At 39.6% G+C, this 21,048-nt stretch overlaps 1 protein-coding gene across 1 annotated transcript; it reads left to right on the top strand.

Moving 5' to 3' along the window:
• Positions 1-8,772: 8,772 nt before the first annotated feature.
• LOC127566216 (uncharacterized) lies at positions 8,773-12,663 on the top strand. The gene is made up of 2 exons (XM_052008179.1): positions 8,773-10,637; positions 11,925-12,663. Exons 1-2 carry the CDS (start codon positions 8,773-8,775, stop codon positions 12,661-12,663), a joined length of 2,604 nt encoding a protein of 867 aa, XP_051864139.1.
• The last annotated feature ends 8,385 nt before the right edge of the window (positions 12,664-21,048 follow it).

The raw sequence follows: 21,048 nt of genomic DNA, 5'->3' as shown, positions 1-21,048 counted from the left end.
AAAGGTATGAGGATATCCACTCAATTAGGCTATGAGGAAACCCTAAAACATTAAGCTTAAGAGGTGATGATTAACAGAGTCAAAAGCCTTACTAAAATCGGTGTAAATGACATCCGTTTGCATTTTATTCTCGAATCCTTTAATTACAATAGAAGAGAACTCCAATAAGTTAGTAGAAGTGGATCTAGACTTCACAAACCCATGTTGGTAAGGTGAAATTATAGATTTACACAGATGTTGCAGTTGAGAAGTTATCATTTTTTCAAATGCTTTCGGAATCGCAGACAATTTAGATATACCACGATAATTTTGAACTTTAGGTTTGCTCCCTTTTTTTAGGATAGGTATAATGTATGATTTTTTCCAGATTTTAGGAAAAGAACATGAGTTAACGGATAATTCAAACAATTTAAAAAGCGGTTTACAGATACTACCAGCACAATACCTTAGCACACAACTAGGTACTCCATCCGGACCAGCCGAAAAAACAGGTTTTATAGCCAATAGTTCCGTTAAAATAGAGCTTTCAGTAATTAAATTCCCAAAAATACAATTAGATGAATTTAACTGATAGGATAAGAAAAGGAATTTTGAGAACTTGGGACAGAATATGTCGTTTGGAAAAAGTCCGCAAATAAATCGGCAACATCATGACCATTAGATACTGTCATATTCTCCAAAGACATATATGCTGGTAATGACGCGGATCTACGCTTCGAGTTAACGAAGTCGTAAAATCGCTTTGGATCACGCTGAAATCTTATTCTGCACCTACTCAAATACTTATTATAACACTCATTGTTATGAGTGCGAAAAGCAGCTTGAGCAACAGAATAACGGAGAAAATCAAAAGAAGAGCCAGTTCCCTTGAATTTTTTGTAAAATCTCGACTTACGATTTTTTAAATTCGATAATTTCTTAGTAAACCATAAGGGTTTATCAGACAAATGTGGAATACTTGATGGAACACAAGCATCAAATAGCGAGTTTAGAGTAGAATAGAAAAATTCAACCGCTCTATCCAAGTTTGTAGACAAAGAAAGTTGGGACCAGTCAGTTTGAGATATAAGCAGAGCAAGTTTCTCAAAATCGGTTTTCCGAAAACAACGAGAAAGCTCACCACAACGTACACTCGACTCTGACGCAATAAATGGGAGCTCCAACATAATTTCTAAAGTGGGATGGTAAGGGTCTTCAGGGGAAGATATAGGAGATACTCTCGATAGAGAACATGAATCTGGGTCTAAAACAAAAATAAGGTCTAGAGACCTGTTTAAGCTATTTGGAATACCGTTAATCTGAGACAATGATACTCCGAAAGATACTATAAAAAAAACATGGGATACAGAGGGGCAAAGTCCATTTAGATTCTTGGCGGAATGCCATGACACCCCAGCGATATTAAAATCACCAAGGACTATAAAGTGATCACGATCAGAAAGCATATTAGAAATGTTATTAATAATAGAAAAATGAGCTAAATATAAAGCATCATCTGAAGCAGGAGGGATATATGAGCAAGAAATACAAATGTTAACACTACCAAAGGATAATCTAACAGCCACTAGCTCAATGTCAGAAGTGTGATCAATCAACTCTGAATTTAATTGAGCATCTACTGCAATTAAAACCCCACCACCGCGACGTACCTTGCGGTCACGTCTGTATACGGAAAATCTACTAGAAAAGATTTCCGTATCAAGGATGTCATTTTTTAACCAAGTTTCAGTAAAGGCAATGACATTGAAAGGGAAAGATACACTATTTAAATATAAGTCAGTAAGTTTACTACAAATAGCTCTTACATTCTGATAGCCAAGAAGTAAAGAGGATGTTAGTTTTTTGAACTGACAGACATAAAGGAAGGCTTTGAAATCGAATTCTTGCCACTACTAGGAAGAGAAACCGGAGACCGATTTTTCTTTTTCGCAACAAATTCTTTAACTAATAGGTGTTCCGGCCAAAACTCTTTACTGCACATCATGCTAAATTGTTCAACCGGAACACTTATTTTAAAAGACGAAATCTCCCGTTCATACGAGAAATTAAATTTATCTACTTTAACCCTGGCTTGAGATTTGGACTTAATATAAGCCCGAACATCATCAGATGTCGTATCAGGGGAAAGCCTTGAAACGAAAATCTGCTTAAGAGGTGGCACTGCAACTAAAGTGTTGCGGACAACTGAGGTAGGAGCTGGAGGCGAGTCTTCTATCGTTACAGCACTAACAATCTCAACAGAGGATGGTGATGGTTGAATTTCTTCAACTGTCTCCATCTCAGTCGACAACAAAAATCGAAGCCGGAGCAGGAGACTCCAATCTTAAAGACGTAATGTCATGATCTGGAACATCCAGAGCTACCGAAGGTTGAGGGGACGGAGAACTAAACGACATTAATTCCCCAGCAGGTGGTACAGATAAGCTTGGAACATCAACTGGGACAGAAAGCTCGATTGGGGGGTAATCGACAGACGCGTATTGGCCTTTTTACGCTTCGGAGACTCGGTCAAGAGCTTCATACTCTTAAACCCAGAATCCAAAGCAGAAAAGCTATCGGAGAGTTTTTTTAAGCCCGCCAATATATCTTTAAAACCCAGTTCGCGTCTGCCGTATAAACCCAGCAATATCGCGTTCAGAGTCCCTACAATGTTCACAAGTCCATCTCAATCCAGACTTGGCCGAAATCAAATCCACTATACGGCCGTTAAAGCCAGCACATTTTTCATGTGCAACGTTGTCGCATAACCAGCAACAAACAAAACCCATTTTGGCACCAACTGGCACCCGGCATTTCTTGTTATAGCAGGTTAACATATTGCTAAAACAAAGATTATTAAACCAATTAAATAATTAAAAAACAAAAAAAGAAATAAATCAAAATAAGTAAATTATTTGCAAACTAATATGATCTGTACTTACGAAGAGCACAAAACACAGAGAGCATGCACAGGTCGAGCGAGACGCAAGATAGAACGATAGGCAACTACAACACCATGAGAGGGAGAGTTACTATTCTAAAGAGCGTTGAGAGCACAAAGCACAAGCACTGAGAGTAAAGCGCGGGTCGAGCGAGACGCAAGATAGACGATAGCCAACAACAACACCAAGAGAGGGAGAGTTAACTATTGTAACAGCGTTGAGCGCAAAGAAAAGCAAGTGAAAAAAGAAGAGCGCGAAAGTAAACAAAAATACAAAAACAAAGTGCAGCGACAACGAAAACAGAATTGTTTTGCTAACGAAGCAAAGCAAAGTTTGACCACACAATTTGTTGTTATATTTTCAGAAAAATGATAATAATTTACTAAATACACGAAAGCACAAAGCGATTTAACGATCTCTAGTTAAAACCAAGTAGTGAGAGAGTAAAATTAATGTTATATTAATAGTAAATAAATATGAAATTTAATGAAAAATCACAAATTTAAGAGGGAAGAAAAAAAACACGTCCGACTGCGAATGCGAGAGCGAGCGAATTTGACATATACATATGAGCAATGTTTTGTGTTAGTGTTAGTGTGTTAGTGTTCTAATGCTGAGCCCTCAAATTGCCATTGAAATTTTTAATTGATCTTTGGACTTCGAAAGTGGCGCGAAGTGGATCTTTTTGTCTGTGACGATTGGTCGCCGTCGCGACTAGTTTATGTTTAGAACATGATCTGTATGTGAATGCAATAGGATCTTTTGGAAGATAGGGGAATAATTACAAGAAGTGTCACTCTATAGTGTATATGTATGTAGTGGATGTATGTAGTGTATATACTAGAGGTCTGCATGAATGCACACAAAATTTTTGATTATTTGAATACAATAAGCTTAAGTCGCAATTCAGCGTGCCAAAACGGTTTCAACAAAGTGAAGTGCGCATTGGTGAGCGTTGTTTTCGTTGTATGCGAAAGGAGTGAATTTTAAACCAAAGCGTAATGTATAGAGTGAGTGAATGCAGTAAATCAGGGGTGCTCAAATTCGTCTTATGGCAGTGCGTCTACTAACACAGACACAAGAAAACGTGTACATATGTAGCGGCGCTTTTGTGTTGAGGCGCAGCTATGCACTGAGAGAAATTACGATTGTATTTTGTGTTTACATCCAGAACTACGAAGCATATTACGCATTTTAATAAATCAAAAGCCAACGCAGACAGAAGAATAAGTTCCAGTGCATGTGTTCGAGGAAAAAACAAAAACAAAATACATTGCGGTCAGCGAAGCGTGACGACGGAAAGAGATGTAAAGGAGAAACAAGCAAAATTGTTTTTGTTTCGCATGCAAATCGAAGCCCATATGCACGGTGCTTATGGGCGCACTACCCATAAGCACAGAGCATCTACAAAACAAAAGTGCACTCAGTGTATAGGCGTTGAGCACCCCTGCAGTAAATGTTTCGAGTACTCGGATGAAAATTTGGCATTCTCCCCGTTCATGGCTTGCAGAGCAGAGCAGCAAATGATTTTAATTGCCTTGAATGGTGTCACATAAACAAAAATATATATATATAAAAAAAATATATATTATATAAAATTAGCTGCACAATTTTTTGTATTCCTGCAAGCAGCTCGGCATCTGAAAGAGCATTTTCAGATGCTAGAAATTTAATTTTAGAAAAACGATGTATTATTGCTACTAACAATTCAGATACAATAAACAAAATTATGTTTCTGCATTCAGTCATTGAAAAATAAAATAAATAAATTACATACATACATATATTATTTATTATTAGGTGGCACTACAACCCATTTCAATACCCAGTAGATTGAGGTCCTGCTCTACTTGGTCCTTCTATCGCAGATTTGGTCGTCCCCTTCGTCGTCGCCCATAGTCGACTCTCGCGCATTTGCCCTAAATGGCTGTGCACTTGTTGTGAATTTGAGCCAACACCAACCTCACAACATGTTGTATCACACCAACTGTCGACACATGTTCGCCCTGAACCTGCGTCAGACCGTATCGGATCCAAACAAGAAGTTTGATTCGAACATTTGCACTAAATGATCAAACCAAATTGTTGGCACAACGTTCGTGTGGCGGCTAATGCTTCGGCTCACTCACAATTTTCTCGATTGACGTTACATACTACTGTGGGCAAAAAGTAAGGTGAATTTTCAATTTAAACTTCGTGGGCGTAACAATTCGGCCTAATTCCTTTTGTCTTAAGTTGACAAGACTGTTGATGACATCTGGGCCAAATTTCATATGAATGTCAATATCAGAAATATATTTACGCTTGTGTTTTCCAAACGACCAAGAGTGCATTTTTCGATTTTTTACAATGTCTGAATGAGAAGTACCATCAAATTTTGTTTGCCAAATGAAATTTCGGCTGCGGAACGTTGAGGATGTTGCGGAAGACCTTTGGTGATTCTACCATGTCACAAAAAAAATGTTTTAAAGTGGTACAAAGACTTCAAAGAGGGTCGAGAACGTGTTGATGACTTGGAGCGCTCCGGACGACAATCGACGTCAACACATGACCAACACGTCAATGAAGTGGAGGCAAAAATCGTCGGTTGACTATTAGAGACCTTACTGATATGATCGGAATATCAGAAAGATCTGTGAAAACCATTTTGAAGGACCATTTGGACCCACGAAACATCAAATCTCGTTTTGGTACCAAAAAACGACCAATTTCTGTACACGTTTTTCTTGACCATTTCGCCAAAAATTCGACGCATATCGTTCCATAACCACCGTATTCGCCTGATTTGGCTCCGTGTGACATCTGACTATTCCCAAAACTGAAAAGACCACTTCGGGGAATGCGTTTCGAGTCGATTGAGGAGATAAAAGCTAAATCGAAGAAGGCACTGATGGCTATACCGAAAAGGGACTATTTGGCATGTTTCGAGGATAGGAAAAAAAGTGTGCATAAGTGTATTTTATCGGGAGAGGATTACTTTGAAGTGTATGATATTGATTTAGAAGAATAAATAAAGATTTTTCATTTTACAAACAAATTCACCTTACTTTTTGCCCACAGTAGTACATACATATACAACTTTTGTTTCACTTCTTTTTGTTTAGAGTTCACTGTTTGGCAATTATTACAACTTTGATATTCCCGTACTCACTGTCAAACATTTTTAATTCATTATTATGTTATGTATGTTGGCGCATTTGATGTACATTAGTTAAGATAATGAAGTTGTCAAATGAAGTTATTAGAATTAGGGCGAAGCGAGAGCGCAATAAAGCTTTCGTTTTGCTCTCTGAGCGAATTCGCCTCGCTTCGCCACTCTAGTTAAGTTAGGCTTAGTGTAACTTAGCAGAGTGTCATAAAGACAGTTGAAATTGAGAACTTAACAGCGCGTCATCATTTACTCCGTTTTCGTTTTCGTCGTTTGTAACAACAACAATTAGGTCCATACTTTGTTCGCGAATAAAGCGGAAAATTAATAATTGCAAAAACTCTTGTAACTTTTCATGGCGCCCCCGGGTGGACACTAATTGTTGTTGAACGCGAGTGAATGATCTAAAACAGAAAACAAAACAAATTCGCGCCGGTCGCTAAATAAAATAAAATATAAACAATTAATTGACTTGTGCCAGTGCTGTGATCTTCTTGTGTTGTGTTGTCATCGTTGGCAGCTGGATTCTTCGCATCATCGCTGGAGGATACCCTGCAACTGCAGAAGACACACAGAGGAAAGTGGCTGGGATCATTAAAGATCGCCAATTCCAGGTACTGTGCGAAAAATTGGAAGCGAAAAACTGAATTGGTTGCCAAGTTGCAAAATTCTAGTGACGCTTTCAATTCTTGGCACATACGTAATAGTAGAGCATTTGTTTTTAAATTTTATATTTTAATTTAAAAAGTGAACCGCTTAGGCAGAATATTGTTTTTGTTTTCTAAGTGAAAGTGACTAGGGGAAATTTCTTATTTCCATTGCATCGAACTTCTTCTCTCAGTTCGTTGCAATTTTCGCTTTCGTCGCCCCCTTTGTCACCAGATTCGTAGCCGCTGTAAGTTGTGTGCTGTTGCTAAGCGCACATACGTATATACATACATATATACCCGCAAGCCAACACTGCACCGGTGCATTTCGGCTCCGTGTTGTTGTTGCTTGCATTTTCGTTTTCGTTTCGCGCGCTTAGAAACAGCGCACATACACACATACGTACGTTAGCAAGCCAGCATCTGCACAGTGCATTGCGCTCTGTAGTCTGTGTTGTTGCTTGCACTTTTCGTTGTCGCGCGCTTTGCAGCGCTTAGAACTCGCTCCCCTACATTCGTTGGTTGAGCATATCAGTGCGATATCTCGTTTGCTCCCTCGAATTGTGTACTCCCCTATTATTGTCCGAGAAAGCTTAGTGGTTAGCTTAGGACAATTTAAAATTAAGTAAAAATAAAAAATAAAAAAAAATAGTTCAAAATAATAATTCAAAAAAAAAAAAAAAAAATTTTTTTTTTTTTTTTTTGTTTTTAATTTTCGTTTTCGTTGTTGTTGTTGGAAGCAACAAGATTTATTTTGTATTTTATTTTTTATATTTTTTTGTCGTCTCCTCTAATAATCTACATAAAAAATGAATTCGAAAGAAACTCTTGAAGGCTCTAAAAAGAAACTTGCTATTTGCGTGAAGAGCATTTGCAGAGTTAATAATCAAATTCTCGATGACACGATCGGTCGAGATTTGACAGAGCTAGAGTGCAGGCTTGAGATGTTGTCGTCGCATATTGAAAATGCTCTCAAATATCAAAGCAGAATTGAGACATTTGACGAATATGACGATTACCGGTGCGAGCTAGAAGAGATTTGCATTACTGCAAAGGCAAGGCTGAAGGCGATGGTGAAATCGTTGACCGATAATTCATCCGCCAATATATCGATTCAGCCGATTGCCGCTCCTCGTACCCGTCTACCTAAACTCTCATTGCCAAAGTTCAGCGGAAAGTATTCCGAATTTAAAAATTTCATAAGCTTGTTTGAGACTCTTGTTGACAATGACCATTCAATTCGCGCATTGAGAAATTCAATCATCTCATTTCTTGTCTCTCTGGTGAGGCTCTTGGAACGGTGAGAGCGTTTCAAGTCACCGAGGACAACTATGAGAAAGCAATGGCAAGTTTGAAAAGAGTATATGACAATGATTGTCTGATATTTAATGAAAATATCACTGCTCTTTTCAATTTGCCAAAGATTTCGCAGCCCTCCGCTTCAGCGTTGCGAAACTTGATTGACACTGTCTCTGCGATATACGGATCTTTGTTGTCGATAGGTGATGATAAGAAGATTGCAAATGCAATCCTTATTCACCTGGTCATGCACAAAGTTGATGCAATAACAAAGAAGAAGTGGGATGAGCAGCTAGATTACACGAAAATTCCATTATGGAGTGAGTGTGAAACTGTGCTTAATCGTCGATATCAGCACTTGTCAGCTGAGAATTCGACAAAGTCCGATAGTCAAGCCGTTTCCACTAAACAGCTTAATAAAAGCTCGTTTTCGTGTACGACGCTCAAAGATAAGATTGATCAAAAGACCCAAATATGCGAATATTGCAATTCCGAAGATCATTCCATCGTGAGTTGCTCGATGTTTGCTGCCTTGGCAGTTAAACAGAGATTCGACTACGCGAAAACAACTGCATTATGCATAAATTGTCTTCGGAAGGGTCACACTGTCGCCAAATGTAAGGCAAAAAAGTGTCGTGTGTGCAGCCGTTCACATCATACGTTGCTGCACATATATTCTGCGACTACAAATAGTAGAGCGTTACCACCCCCGAGTCTCTCCGCTGTTGAGCCTGATCGTCCATCCACTTCACATGCGATGCATGCGACCGTGTCGGATAAAGTGATCCTGGCCACAGCAGTCATCAAAATAAAGACGAATTCAGGCGATTTCGTCTTAGCCCGAGCTTTGCTGGACTCTGGGTCACAAATTAATTTTGTGACTGAGGAACTAGCTCAGCGGCTGCATTTGCGTAGAGAAGACTCGTGCATCAGCTTGCTTGGCATTGGTGAATCCAATTCTCAAGTTAAGAAAAAGATACACACTGTGGTGAAGTCGCGAGTTGGCTGCAATGAATACGCGATCGATTTATGGATCCTCAAATCGATCTCAGGTTATCAGCCAGATCACACTGTAAATGTCAGTGGCTGGAAGATACCTGACAATATTCAGCTAGCGGATCCCTATTTCTTCAAACCGCCGAAAATTGATCTTCTTATCGGCGCTGAAACATTCTTTGACCTATTGTCCGTTGGCCAAATCAAGCAAGGTCCAGAGTGTCCAATCCTCCAAAAGACAAGCCTTGGGTGGATTGTCTCGGGGCGGTACACTCCTGGTGAAAAATCTCACCAGAAGATGACTGTCAATCTGAGCTATCAGGAAGAAAGTTTGAGCTCGATTGACAAAACCTTGCTGAAGTTTTGGACTGTCGAAGATGTGCGCTCTCCCTCCAAAGTCCTTTCCGCTGAACAACAAAGTTGTGAAGATCATTTCACAAATAATGTGAGAAGATTGCCGTCTGGTCGTTTCGAAGTAAGACTGCCGTTCAAATCAGATTCGCACCAGCTTGGGTGCTCATTTGAAGTTGCTAAACGGCGGTTTTTGTCGCTTGAAAAACGCTTAACTCGAGATCCCGAGTTAAAGCGAATGTACTTGGAATTTATGGAAGAATATGTAGAGATGGGCCACATGTCCGAAGTGAGTCACATCCTTCCAAGTACACCACACTATGTGATTCCGCACCAATGTGTATTACGGCCCCAAAGCACTTCGACAAAGCTGAGGGTCGTATTTGATGCTTCGTGTCGCACTTCGACACATAAGGCGTTGAATGACATTCTGATGGTCGGGCCGACCATTCAAGAAGAGCTGTTTTCGACTCTGCTTCGTTTTCGATTGCATAAATATGCATTAACAGCCGACATCAAAAAGATGTACCGCCAAGTTATGGTGCACGAGGCAGATCGAAACTATCAGCTCATAGTGTGGAGAAAAGATCCATCAGACTCGTTGAGATTATTCAGATTAAATACTGTAACATATGGCACTGCGCCAGCGCCATTCTTGGCCATACGGTGTTTGATCCAGCTGAGCGAGATTGCGAAATCCTCGCACCCCATGGCAGCTGAGGTTATCAGGCAAGACTTCTACGTTGACGATATGTTGACTGGTGCCGCATGCGTCGAGGACCTGAAGACAATTAAGTCTGAAGTGTCGCAGATACTGCTAGGAGCAGGTTTTGAACTTGCGAAGTGGTTCTCGAATGCTCCTGGGTTCTCCGCATCAAACAGTACACCAAAGCCGATAACGATCTCCGAGACTGACGCAACCAAGACTCTAGGTGTGATTTGGTTGCCAAATGAAGACGTGTTCCAATTCCGGATCGACGATTCATTCATGGGTCTTAAAGCGACAAAACGGAACATTCTCTCGGTGACATCGCGGTTATTCGATCCGCTTGGCCTATTGAGTCCCTTAATTATAAAAGCAAAGATACTGCTTCAAGAGCTCTGGCTTCAAAAGTTGGAGTGGGACGAATCCATACCATTGAGTTTGGATACATCGTGGCAGCAATTGAAGTCAAATTTGACACAATTGCAAAATATAAAAGTGCCACGATATTTGTTCACAGAGCCTACGTCACCGATAGAGATACATGGCTTCGCCGACGCCTCAATAAGAGCGTATGGGGCGTGTATTTACGTTCGTACGCAAACTGCAGAAGGTTGTAAAGTATCATTACTAACCTCAAAATCAAAAGTAGCGCCCCTCAAGACTAAGACTCTTCCTAGACTTGAGTTGTGTGCAGCTCACCTTCTTGCAGAACTCTGCCACCGCATACGAAGATTGATCCGATCACCAATTGAACGGACGGTTCTTTGGTCAGATTCGGAAGTCACTCTTCATTGGATCCGGTCACATCCTTCCACTCTCGCGACATTCGTGTCGAATCGAGTGGCCGAGATTCAAGAATGGTCAGAGAGCGTGGAATGGCGTCATGTTCCAACTAAGCAGAACCCCGCAGACATTGTATCGAGAGGTTGCGATGTGACTGAACTGTGCGCGTCAATGTGGTTTAGTGGTCCGTCATTCTTGATGGAACCACACGACGCATGGCCAGTTAACCACCATTTCGTCTCTGAAGAGACGCGCAATTTGGAAGTGCGCAAAACAGCTGTTGGACTGACAGCTATAGTGGTAAAGTCAGATCTAGTGGACTCGATCGAAAGTTTTTCGTCGCACACAAGTCTGTTGAGAGTGTTCGCTTATGTGTTCCGCTTCATTCGAAGATGCAAAGACAAAACAGTTCAATTTGAACTGGTTCCAACGGCATCAGAACTGAAAGAAGCATTCAGTAAAATAGTAGAAGTAATGCAGGATTTCGAATTCAGAGACGATATAGAAAGGGTTCGTAAGAGTACACGTGTGAGCTCGAGTCTACAACGACTCAATCCTTTCATACATGAGTATGAAGGATCTTGGTGTTCGTTTTCGTTGTTGCGAGTCGGGGGGCGACTGGTAAATGCTCCTATTTCGTATGATGCTAAGTTTCCACTCCTCTTGTCGAAGCGCTCACAATTTGCTCGCAGCTATGTGAGATACCTTCACTTGACCAACTGTCACGCTGGCCCAAGAGCGCTCGTGAGCATTCTCAGAGAACGACTTTGGTTAGTTAATGCTCAAGAGCTTTGTCGTCAGACAGTACGATCATGCATCCGTTGCTTTAAATGCAAACCTCGGTTGCTTAAGCAAATAATGGGAAATTTGCCTGCTGATCGACTCCGAGCGCTCCGCCCATTTTCAATTTGTGGCGTAGATTTTTGTGGCCCGGTTGAGACAACCTATAGGATTCGCGGAAAGCCGCCGTACAAGTCGTACATAGCTTTGTTCGTCTGTTTTGCGTCAAAAGCGGTTCACTTAGAAATTGTATCCGATCTGTCAACTAATGCATTTCTAATGGCTTTCCAAAGGTTTGTTGGTCGAAGAGGATGTCCGAGCCGAGTCCATTGCGACAACGCGACGAACTTCGTCGGAGCAAGTCGCCATCTGGAGGAGCTAAGGAGGCGAGTCGAGGCCGAGGAGAACGCAGTTCGCGACTTCGCATCAAGAAGCGGATGCGAATTTGCGTTCATACCGCCGAGGGCTCCTCACTTCGGAGGACTATGGGAGGCAGGTGTGAAGTCTGCAAAGCACCTACTCCTACGGACGGTGGGCAACGCCCTGCTCACGCTCGAGGAGCTGCAGACAGTGGTCGTGGCGGTCGAGGCGGTGCTCAACTCCCGCCCGCTAGGAGCCGTAAGCCAAGACCCCAACGACGGCGAGGCGCTAACCCCAGGGCATCTACTGGTGGGCGGTCCACTGGTGGCACCGGCAGCATCGCGGACCCCGGACCAGGAGGGTCTGAGTTGCTTAAGGCGATGGCGAGCTGTCTCGTCGCTCAAGCGAGCGTTCTGGCAGCGATGGTCCCGGGAGTATGTGCTCGGCCTGCAGGCACGGGCCAAGTGGGACCAGTTGCAGCCGAATCTGCAGGTCGGAGAGCTCGTCGTCGTCGCAGAAGACAACCAGCCGCCGATGCAGTGGATGGTGGGTCGAGTCGTGGCGGTATACCCAGGAGCGGACGGGGCGGTGCGCGTCGCAGACGTGCGAAGCAGCACAGGAGGGCTGTTTAAACGGCCAGTACATAAACTAGCGCCTCTGCCAATAGCATGAAGGCACAGCCGTTCATCGGGGCCGGTGTTGGCGCATTTGATGTACATTAGTTAAGATAATGAAGTTGTCAAATGAAGTTATTAGAATTAGGGCGAAGCGAGAGCGCAATAAAGCTTTCGTTTTGCTCTCTGAGCGAATTCGCCTCGCTTCGCCACTCTAGTTAAGTTAGGCTTAGTGTAACTTAGCAGAGTGTCATAAAGACAGTTGAAATTGAGAACTTAACAGCGCGTCATCATTTACTCCGTTTTCGTTTTCGTCGTTTGTAACAACAACAATTAGGTCCATACTTTGTTCGCGAATAAAGCGGAAAATTAATAATTGCAAAAACTCTTGTAATTTTTCAATGTATACATTTTTCTTTTTGCACATAGTTTCTTTTCTTTCTTTCTTTTTTTTTTTTTTTACATACATTATGTTAACAACTATCTTACATTAGAAATAATATTGGTATCCTCATCCTCCGGGAGAAGTTCGAAATGCGGCTGCGCCAGTTATGGTATTTGAGTCCCAAGTTATGGTATTTGAGTCCCAATGTTGGTGAATTAATGATGAAATAAAAGCTTGAGTTTTCAAATAAGAATAAACCCTCTTGGTTGAGTTGCCTTTTTAGAATAATTCTTTATTATACAGTCGCTTAGCTTCTAGGGTACATGGGTACATGGAATAAATGGAATCGGAATCTGCATCGTCGGCAGATTTCGAAAGGCAGCTGGCTTGATCGCTGCCGTTGGGCTATTCCGCTTAGTCGGCAAAATAGTCCAGACGTGGATCAGCATATCCAGCGGATGTCAACAATGTTGCAATAATGTTAACATACCGAGTGACCCATATGGGTCGCTCGTGGCGGTTTGTTGGGCGGAGGAGAGACAGAAGTAGGGGAAGAAGCAGTGGTGGTAACTCGCGCAGCTGTTGATACCACCATACAATTTAAATTCAAATTGCAAATTAACGGACAATGCTCACCCCTACAAGTTGCGAGGAATTGTGCGCGTTTCTAAGTTATCCAGTCTTTCCACTATCCTTGTCTTAATAAAGTTATATACTAATATTCCTTCTTTCGTTATTAAAGTTGAATTTAATTTATTCATTGTATTATGAAACTCGGTAATAACAGGAATGATCAGCGACACAGAAACTTGTGTCGCTTCCTGAAAAGGTGACAGCAAATCTGACAGGTCACTTAAAATGTCGATTTCTTCAACTAAAAACAGTAAAGGGCATATCGCAATTTTACCAATGTAATTGTAACATATTCATGTATTTTTAACATTCTGATCCACATAGTAGTTACTTCTTTAATTAAAATAAACGGCTCATTTGTATCCTGTGCTTATTTTAGCTTTGCTGCACAGTGGGCGATTTGGTCTCGCTAGCGGCATTTAATTCAAATTTTCAAATTTAAAAAACCGTTAATATTTTTTCACATATCGATAGCAGATGCTTTGATTAGATTTTAAAAAGCTTTTTAAAAGCTTTACGATCAACTGATCATTAGCTGTGAACGATCAAACACACGATATGATTTTGCAAAGAGCTCTAGAAAATTCTTTCTTTTTTCGCGCATTGATTTCGAATTCCTCGGAAATTTACAATTTTTATTGAATTTGTTAGAAGTTTGGTTTTTTATTATTTTCAAGGTATGTATTTAAAAAAAAAATCAATGTTTGTGACCGGTCTATAAATGTGTAGCTCATAAAACGTAGTGGTAATTCAGTGTATTAACAACGAGTCCGAATTAGCGTACACCTGTCTTTCGTGGAGTCGAACTTACTTTATTCAAGTGGATTCAGTCTAACTCTTTTATTAGCCTAAAGTGTGAATCAGTGGCGTCCAAAATGTGTAATATTAACTGCTAGTACCTGCTAGCCTTCAAACTATGGTACTTTTTAGACACAGTGTTAGTACCAAAAAGGGATCTTTTTTTAGTATTGCACTCAGAAGTCATCCCATTTTTTTCCATCATCCCATCATTTTTTAGATAAAGTTTATATATGAAATATGTTAATTGAAGTTCAAATAAAATAAAAGTACAACAAAATTTAAAATTTAAAAAAATAAATTTAAATAAAAAAAATAAAAAAAAAAATTAAAAAAAAATTTTTTTAACTTAAAAAATTCTATGATTTTTTTCTGATCAGTGAAAAAAAAACCGACTGAAGATATCTATTTTAGTTTAGAAGTTATTAATTAAATGCCGCTAGCGGGACCAAATCGCCCACTGTGAAATGGTTTGAGCTACTGGATGTCGTGTGTTGGAGTTGCTACTGCAGGTTCAGGGCGAACATGTATTACGCCGCTCCAACGCAATGACTGCGGAAAAGTTATTCAGTGCGAATATGCTAATTCTGTATGATGTTGCATGTTCAGTGCGAACATGAGGGAACACAAGGTTCAACACAAAAGATAGGAAAACACGATCGATGTGTAACACGTATGTAGATTTGTTCTAACCCGATATTCGACATGTTTGAAGCCAGATGGTCTGTAGACAAATCAAACATGCCCGCAGGTCTATCGTTGCACTATGGTCCCAAATCCCGATTTGGTGGCATAAAGTCCAAAATTTCATGGAAGAAAATATGAATTTTTTTTTTATATATTTAAACTAGATACCCTAGATAGAAAGTATCAATAAATACTTTTGTCAAAAATGCAACCTTGCAATTTTTACAGATGTTTAAAGACAGGTGATTGAGCAGCTGATTTTTGTGACAAAATTGGCGGGAAACTTTTAATAACTTTATGACACCAAATCGGGATTTGGGACCATAGCGCGCTGGTACGTGACAGCGTTGTTTGTATGCTGTGAATCATGTTTGATTAGCAATGTACACACATATGCACTTACGCGTTGGCGATAGATGAGCGGCTATAAAAAAAAATTTTTGTTAAACCAAATCAAAGACAATCCAACTACAAAATGTAAAAGACGAATCAATGTGCATCAAATGCGATCATTTAAATGCCGAAGAAGACTCTGCTCTAAGGAAGCTTTGCAAAAAATTTGCTAACCTCTTCCATATTGAAAACCAAAAACTTTCTTTTACAAACCAAATTAAACACCAAATCAAAACCACAGACGACATTCCTATCTACAACAGACCGTTTAGATACAGTAGAGTCGAAAGTCAGAAAATCCAAACGCAACTAAACAAACTACTCGACCAAGACATACATAATTAAGCATAGCCATAGCCCCTGGAGCGCTCCTATATTTCTGGTGCCCAAAAAATCAAATGACCCTACAAAGAAGAAATGGAGATTGGTCATAGACTATAGAAAACTTAACGAGAAGACCATAAAGGATAAATATCCAATGCCCAATATTAACGAAACGCTAGACAAGATTGGTCGAGCAAAATATTTCACGGCTCTTGATTTAGCAAGTGGTTATCACCAAATTGAAATGGAGCCAAAAGACTCACCTAAAACAGCCTTCACGGCAGAAGGAGGTCACTACGTGTTCATTAGAATGCCATTTGGGCTATCTTTCAACGAATTATGGATAATATTCTAGCCGATCTCAAAGGCAAATATTGTTTAGTATATTTAGACGATATAATTGGCCTCTCATCATCATTGCAAGAACACGTAAACGATTTACACAAAGTACTCTCGAAATTAGCTGAGGCAAGTCTTAAACTTCAAGCGGACAAATCCGATTTTTTCCGTAAGGAAATCGAATATTTGGGACACGTAGTCACGAATGAGGAGATAAAACCTAACCCAAAGAAAATTCACGCGATTAAAGCGTTTCCAATTCCCAAAACCAAGAAGGAAATTAAATCATTCTTAGGCCTCTTAGGTTATTATAGGAAATTCATTAGAGACTTTGCTTCAATCACCAAACCTTTGACACAGCAACTAAAAGGAAAGACAATGGTTAAGATAGATGAAGAATACATCTGACCCTTTGAAAAATGCAAAATCTTACTTCGCAATGACCCAATCTTACGATACCCTGATTTTACAAAACCATTTGTAATAACAACAGATGCCAGCAACGTGGCAATCGGGGCAGTACTATCGCAGGGCCAAACAGGAATAGAACGACCCGTATCATTTGCTAGTAGAACACTGTCCGACACAGAGAGAAATTACTCTACAGTGGAAAAAGAAATGTTAGCCATCATCTGGGCGACAAAATACTTCAGACCATACCTGTTCGGCAATAAATTGAAAATCAAGACGGACCACCGACCCTTGACATGGTTAATGAACTTTAAAGAACCATGTTCCAAGTTAGTTCGTTGGAAACCCCAACTTTTAGAATATGACTATGAAGTGGAATACAAAAAGGAAGCTGAAAACGTAGTGGCTGACGCGTTAAGTCGCATCGAAACTAACGTCCACGACGTGACGCCCACAAACAACCAGGACATTAAAAGCTCCAATTCCCCCTTGAACGAATTCAATTTCCAAATTATACTCAAAATTGGACCCAAACCAAACAAACTCACACAGGCATAAGACCTACGCTATCATGACGAATAACGACATATTCCACATTTTCAATCAAACATATACAAAATATTTTGCGAATTCAGGGTTATACAGAATAGTTAGGTGTAACGTACTACTAAAAGATTTAACTACGACAGAGGAGCAAGACACTCTTATCAAAGAATATCACTCTCGCACAAACCACAGAGGTGTAGATGAAGCACATAACCAACTTAAACGACAAGCGTACTTCCCATATATGAAACAGAAAATTGCCAAAATTATAAATGACTGTGACATTTGCCAGTCACTTAAAATACGACAGACAGCTCCAGAAAAACAAATTCCAGGTGACCCAAACACCGGAACTACCATTATTCATTGTCCATATCGACTTGTATACCATAAACGGAAAGACAATTTTAACCATAATCGACAAATTCTTTAGACTCGCTAGTGGATATACAGTGCCAGCTAGGGGTTGTCTAAATATTGTAAAGGCTCTTACCAACTTTTTGAATACATTCGGTATACCCAAAAAAATAGTACACGACCAAGGAGCCGAATTTTCTGGGAAGATTTTTAAAGACTTCTGTTCTCAATACAACATAGATACACACATTACTTCTTTCCAACAGTCTTCAAGCAACGCTCCAGTCGAAAGACTCCATTCCACGTTAACAGAAATTTACCGAATTATATATGAGGGTAAAAAGAGGGAAAACCTAGAAATCAATCATGATGATATTTTGAACGAAACCTTTATAACTTATAACAACAGCATACACTCGGCTACGAAACTGACACCTCACGAGCTCTTTACTGGAAGAACACACACATTCCTAAGGGAAATATAATTCAACAACGAACATGACTTTTTAAAGGAATTAAACGAATTTAGGGCCAAACTATACCCAGAAATAGCACTAAAGGCCCAAGAAAGGGTCAACATTAGGACAGACAAACTCAACTTGGACAGGGAAAACCCTATACCTGTAGAAAAAGATGACATAATATTTAGGAAAGAAAACAGAAGGAACAAACTAACACCTAGGTTTTCCCAACATAAAGTGTCAGAAGACAATGGGGCAACAATTACTACCACTAAAGGGTAAAAATTACACAAAGACAAGATTAAGAGAAAAACTAAGAAGAAACGTGACTAATTTAATCCCCCCATTTCCTCAAACTAACTTTTCAGGATGAGCCTGTTTTCGGCCCAAGAATCCAGATTCGACATCCTGCACCTCAATCCCCTTTCTTAAAAATCGATCTAGGAGAGGCAAAGGTAATACGATCCTTCCGAACTATAGCGCACACAATAGATTTAAACAATTTCATCAAAAATATTAAAAAAAAATTGAAGAAAATATTAAGATTACAATGGATATGACTTTTTCCAAAGAATTAATTGCATCCTTACAAATAAAAGTTAAACAATTATACGATAGGATTCATTCTATTCAACCGAATATCAGGAAGAAACGAGGAGCCATAAATGGTCTCGGTAGTTTAGTTAAGATCATTACGGGCAATATGGATGCCATGGATGAAATTAAAATCAACAACAAATTCCATGAAATTGAAGGAATAGAATATAATTTGAGTAATACCATTAAGAATCAACTTATTATTAATAACAATATAATCGATAGATTTAAGAATATTACTGAACATATAAACAATGAACAAAACACCATCAACACATTTGTAAACAATTTTAAAGATAACGTATATACTAAGTTAACACAAGAACACAGAGAAATACACATGTTACAATACTTTAATCGCATGGGCTATAGTATAGACGTTTTAAGTAATCATCTGAATAATATTGCCGAAAGTCTCCTCTTAGCTAAATAACAGATCATTCCTAAATTTATTTTGAGTCCATTCGAAGTTCAAATAATTAAAGACATGAAAATGAGGAGCACATTTACAGGCTCATAAACTTGGAAACAACTAATGAAAACAATAAAATCATTTTTAAAATTAAAGTACCGATATTCGAAAAAGAAGTCTATACCCTAGCTCACATGGTCCCATTACCCTTAAATATTACACAATCTGTAATACTTCCTAAGTTTTTATTGTTCAATCCAAAATTTAAATTTATGTACTTAGAATCTAAATGTCCTAAAATTCATAATTTGTACTTTTGTAATAATGCGAAGTTTGGGCGCACGAGCAATGGAGACTGCATCAGGTAAATTTTGGAGGGGTGGCATGCTACCTGCGACATGAAAGAATCTGGAAACGACGAAAATATAATTGAGCGGAAATTGGACACATTATCATTATGAACGCCATGAACGTCAACATCAACTCTTCGTGCGGCCCTTATACCACTATCAACGGCACAGCGATTATTAGCTACAAAAACTGCACCGTAGAGATAAATAATATCACCTATGACGATTCCGAAGTTAATATCCTTGAGGATGTGAAGATCTCTTTACTCAACCCAAGCCTAATACTGGTTATGAATAACACAAGAAAACTTAATCTACGTCACATAGAGCTGCAAAATCTGAACAACATTCAAGAAATTTTAGAAGTCAAGGAGGCAACAACAAGTCATCTAATCGCTCTATACACATGGCTAGGAATAGCTAGTGTACTGCTAATCATCATATGTCTGCTAAAAAGAAGAACCATAATTTTCACTCCAAGCGAGACACAACAACACGTCGTTCCGACCGTTCCTTCGTTCTGGCCGTCACTATATTCCAGGGGGGGAGGAGTTACCACCACTGCTTCTTCCCCTACTTCTGTCTTGCCTCCGCCCAACAAACCGCCACGAGCGACCCATATGGGTCACTCGGTATGTTAACATTATTGCAACATTGTTGACATCCGCTGGATATGCTGATGCTGATGATATGCTGGACTATTTTGCCGACTAAGCGGAATAGCCCAACGGCAGCGATCAAGCCAGCTGCCTTTCGAAATCTGCCGACGATGCAGATTCCGATTCCATTTATTCCATGTACCCATGTACCCTAGAAGCTAAGCGACTGTATAATAAAGAATTATTCTAAAAAGGCAACTCAACCAAGAGGGTTTATTCTTATTTGAAAACTCAAGCTTTTATTTCATCATTAATTCACCAATATTGGGACTCAAATACCATAACTTGGGACTCAAATACCATAACTCGCGCGATAACATCTGCATTCGATGATAGATGCACTCGCCAACAGATGTTAGTATATTATTAATCTATTAATCGAATATTTGCGGTGAGTTGGCAGGATCACTTTTGCCATTCACATTGCTATCGTATTAAACAATATCGATACCAAACTTAGATTACTCAAACAATATCGATACCCACGCTTAATCTAGGCTAGTCCAAATAAATCTGACGACATCCGTCATAATATTATCTATACTTATTATTGGTGTTGTCGGGAGTGCGCACTATTCAAAGTGCATTTTTCTGACATTCTTTGGCCTTCTCGTTGGTTTTACAAGGCACATTGGGATGAAATGCCCTTATTTTGGCCAAAACCTAAAAAGTTCATGTTAATATATCAACAATGTTACAATTATTTCAAGCTTAGAAAAGTCCCTAGACTTCGAAAATATTTAATTGGTATTTTATTGTGCAGCCCTCGACTTGCACCAGCCGTTGAAAGTCAGCTGTTCTTGCCACGTGGTACGCGCAAGCTTGCTGACTAGTCAAGTTTCTTAATTTTGGCGCTGTCGTATTTTTAAACAGTTTGACCAATTAGAATACCTTAAATTGGAAAATGTTCCTCATAGTATGTAGAAAATATTTGTATAAGTGTTTAATTATATGTGCTTTTGTGTTGTCATGTTTTTAATGAAATACGTAAGCAGTAGTTTTGTTGGTTCTAACCTTAAAATATTTGTGTTTCGTGGAGCATATCTGGCAAGATACAACAGGATTCAAATAACAACTTATGTGGTAGTATG

Source organism: Drosophila albomicans, chromosome 2R (assembly GCF_009650485.2).
Source record: "Drosophila albomicans strain 15112-1751.03 chromosome 2R, ASM965048v2, whole genome shotgun sequence".
NCBI lineage: Eukaryota > Metazoa > Arthropoda > Insecta > Diptera > Drosophilidae > Drosophila > Drosophila albomicans.
This window is presented reverse-complemented; position numbering and strand designations above follow the sequence as displayed.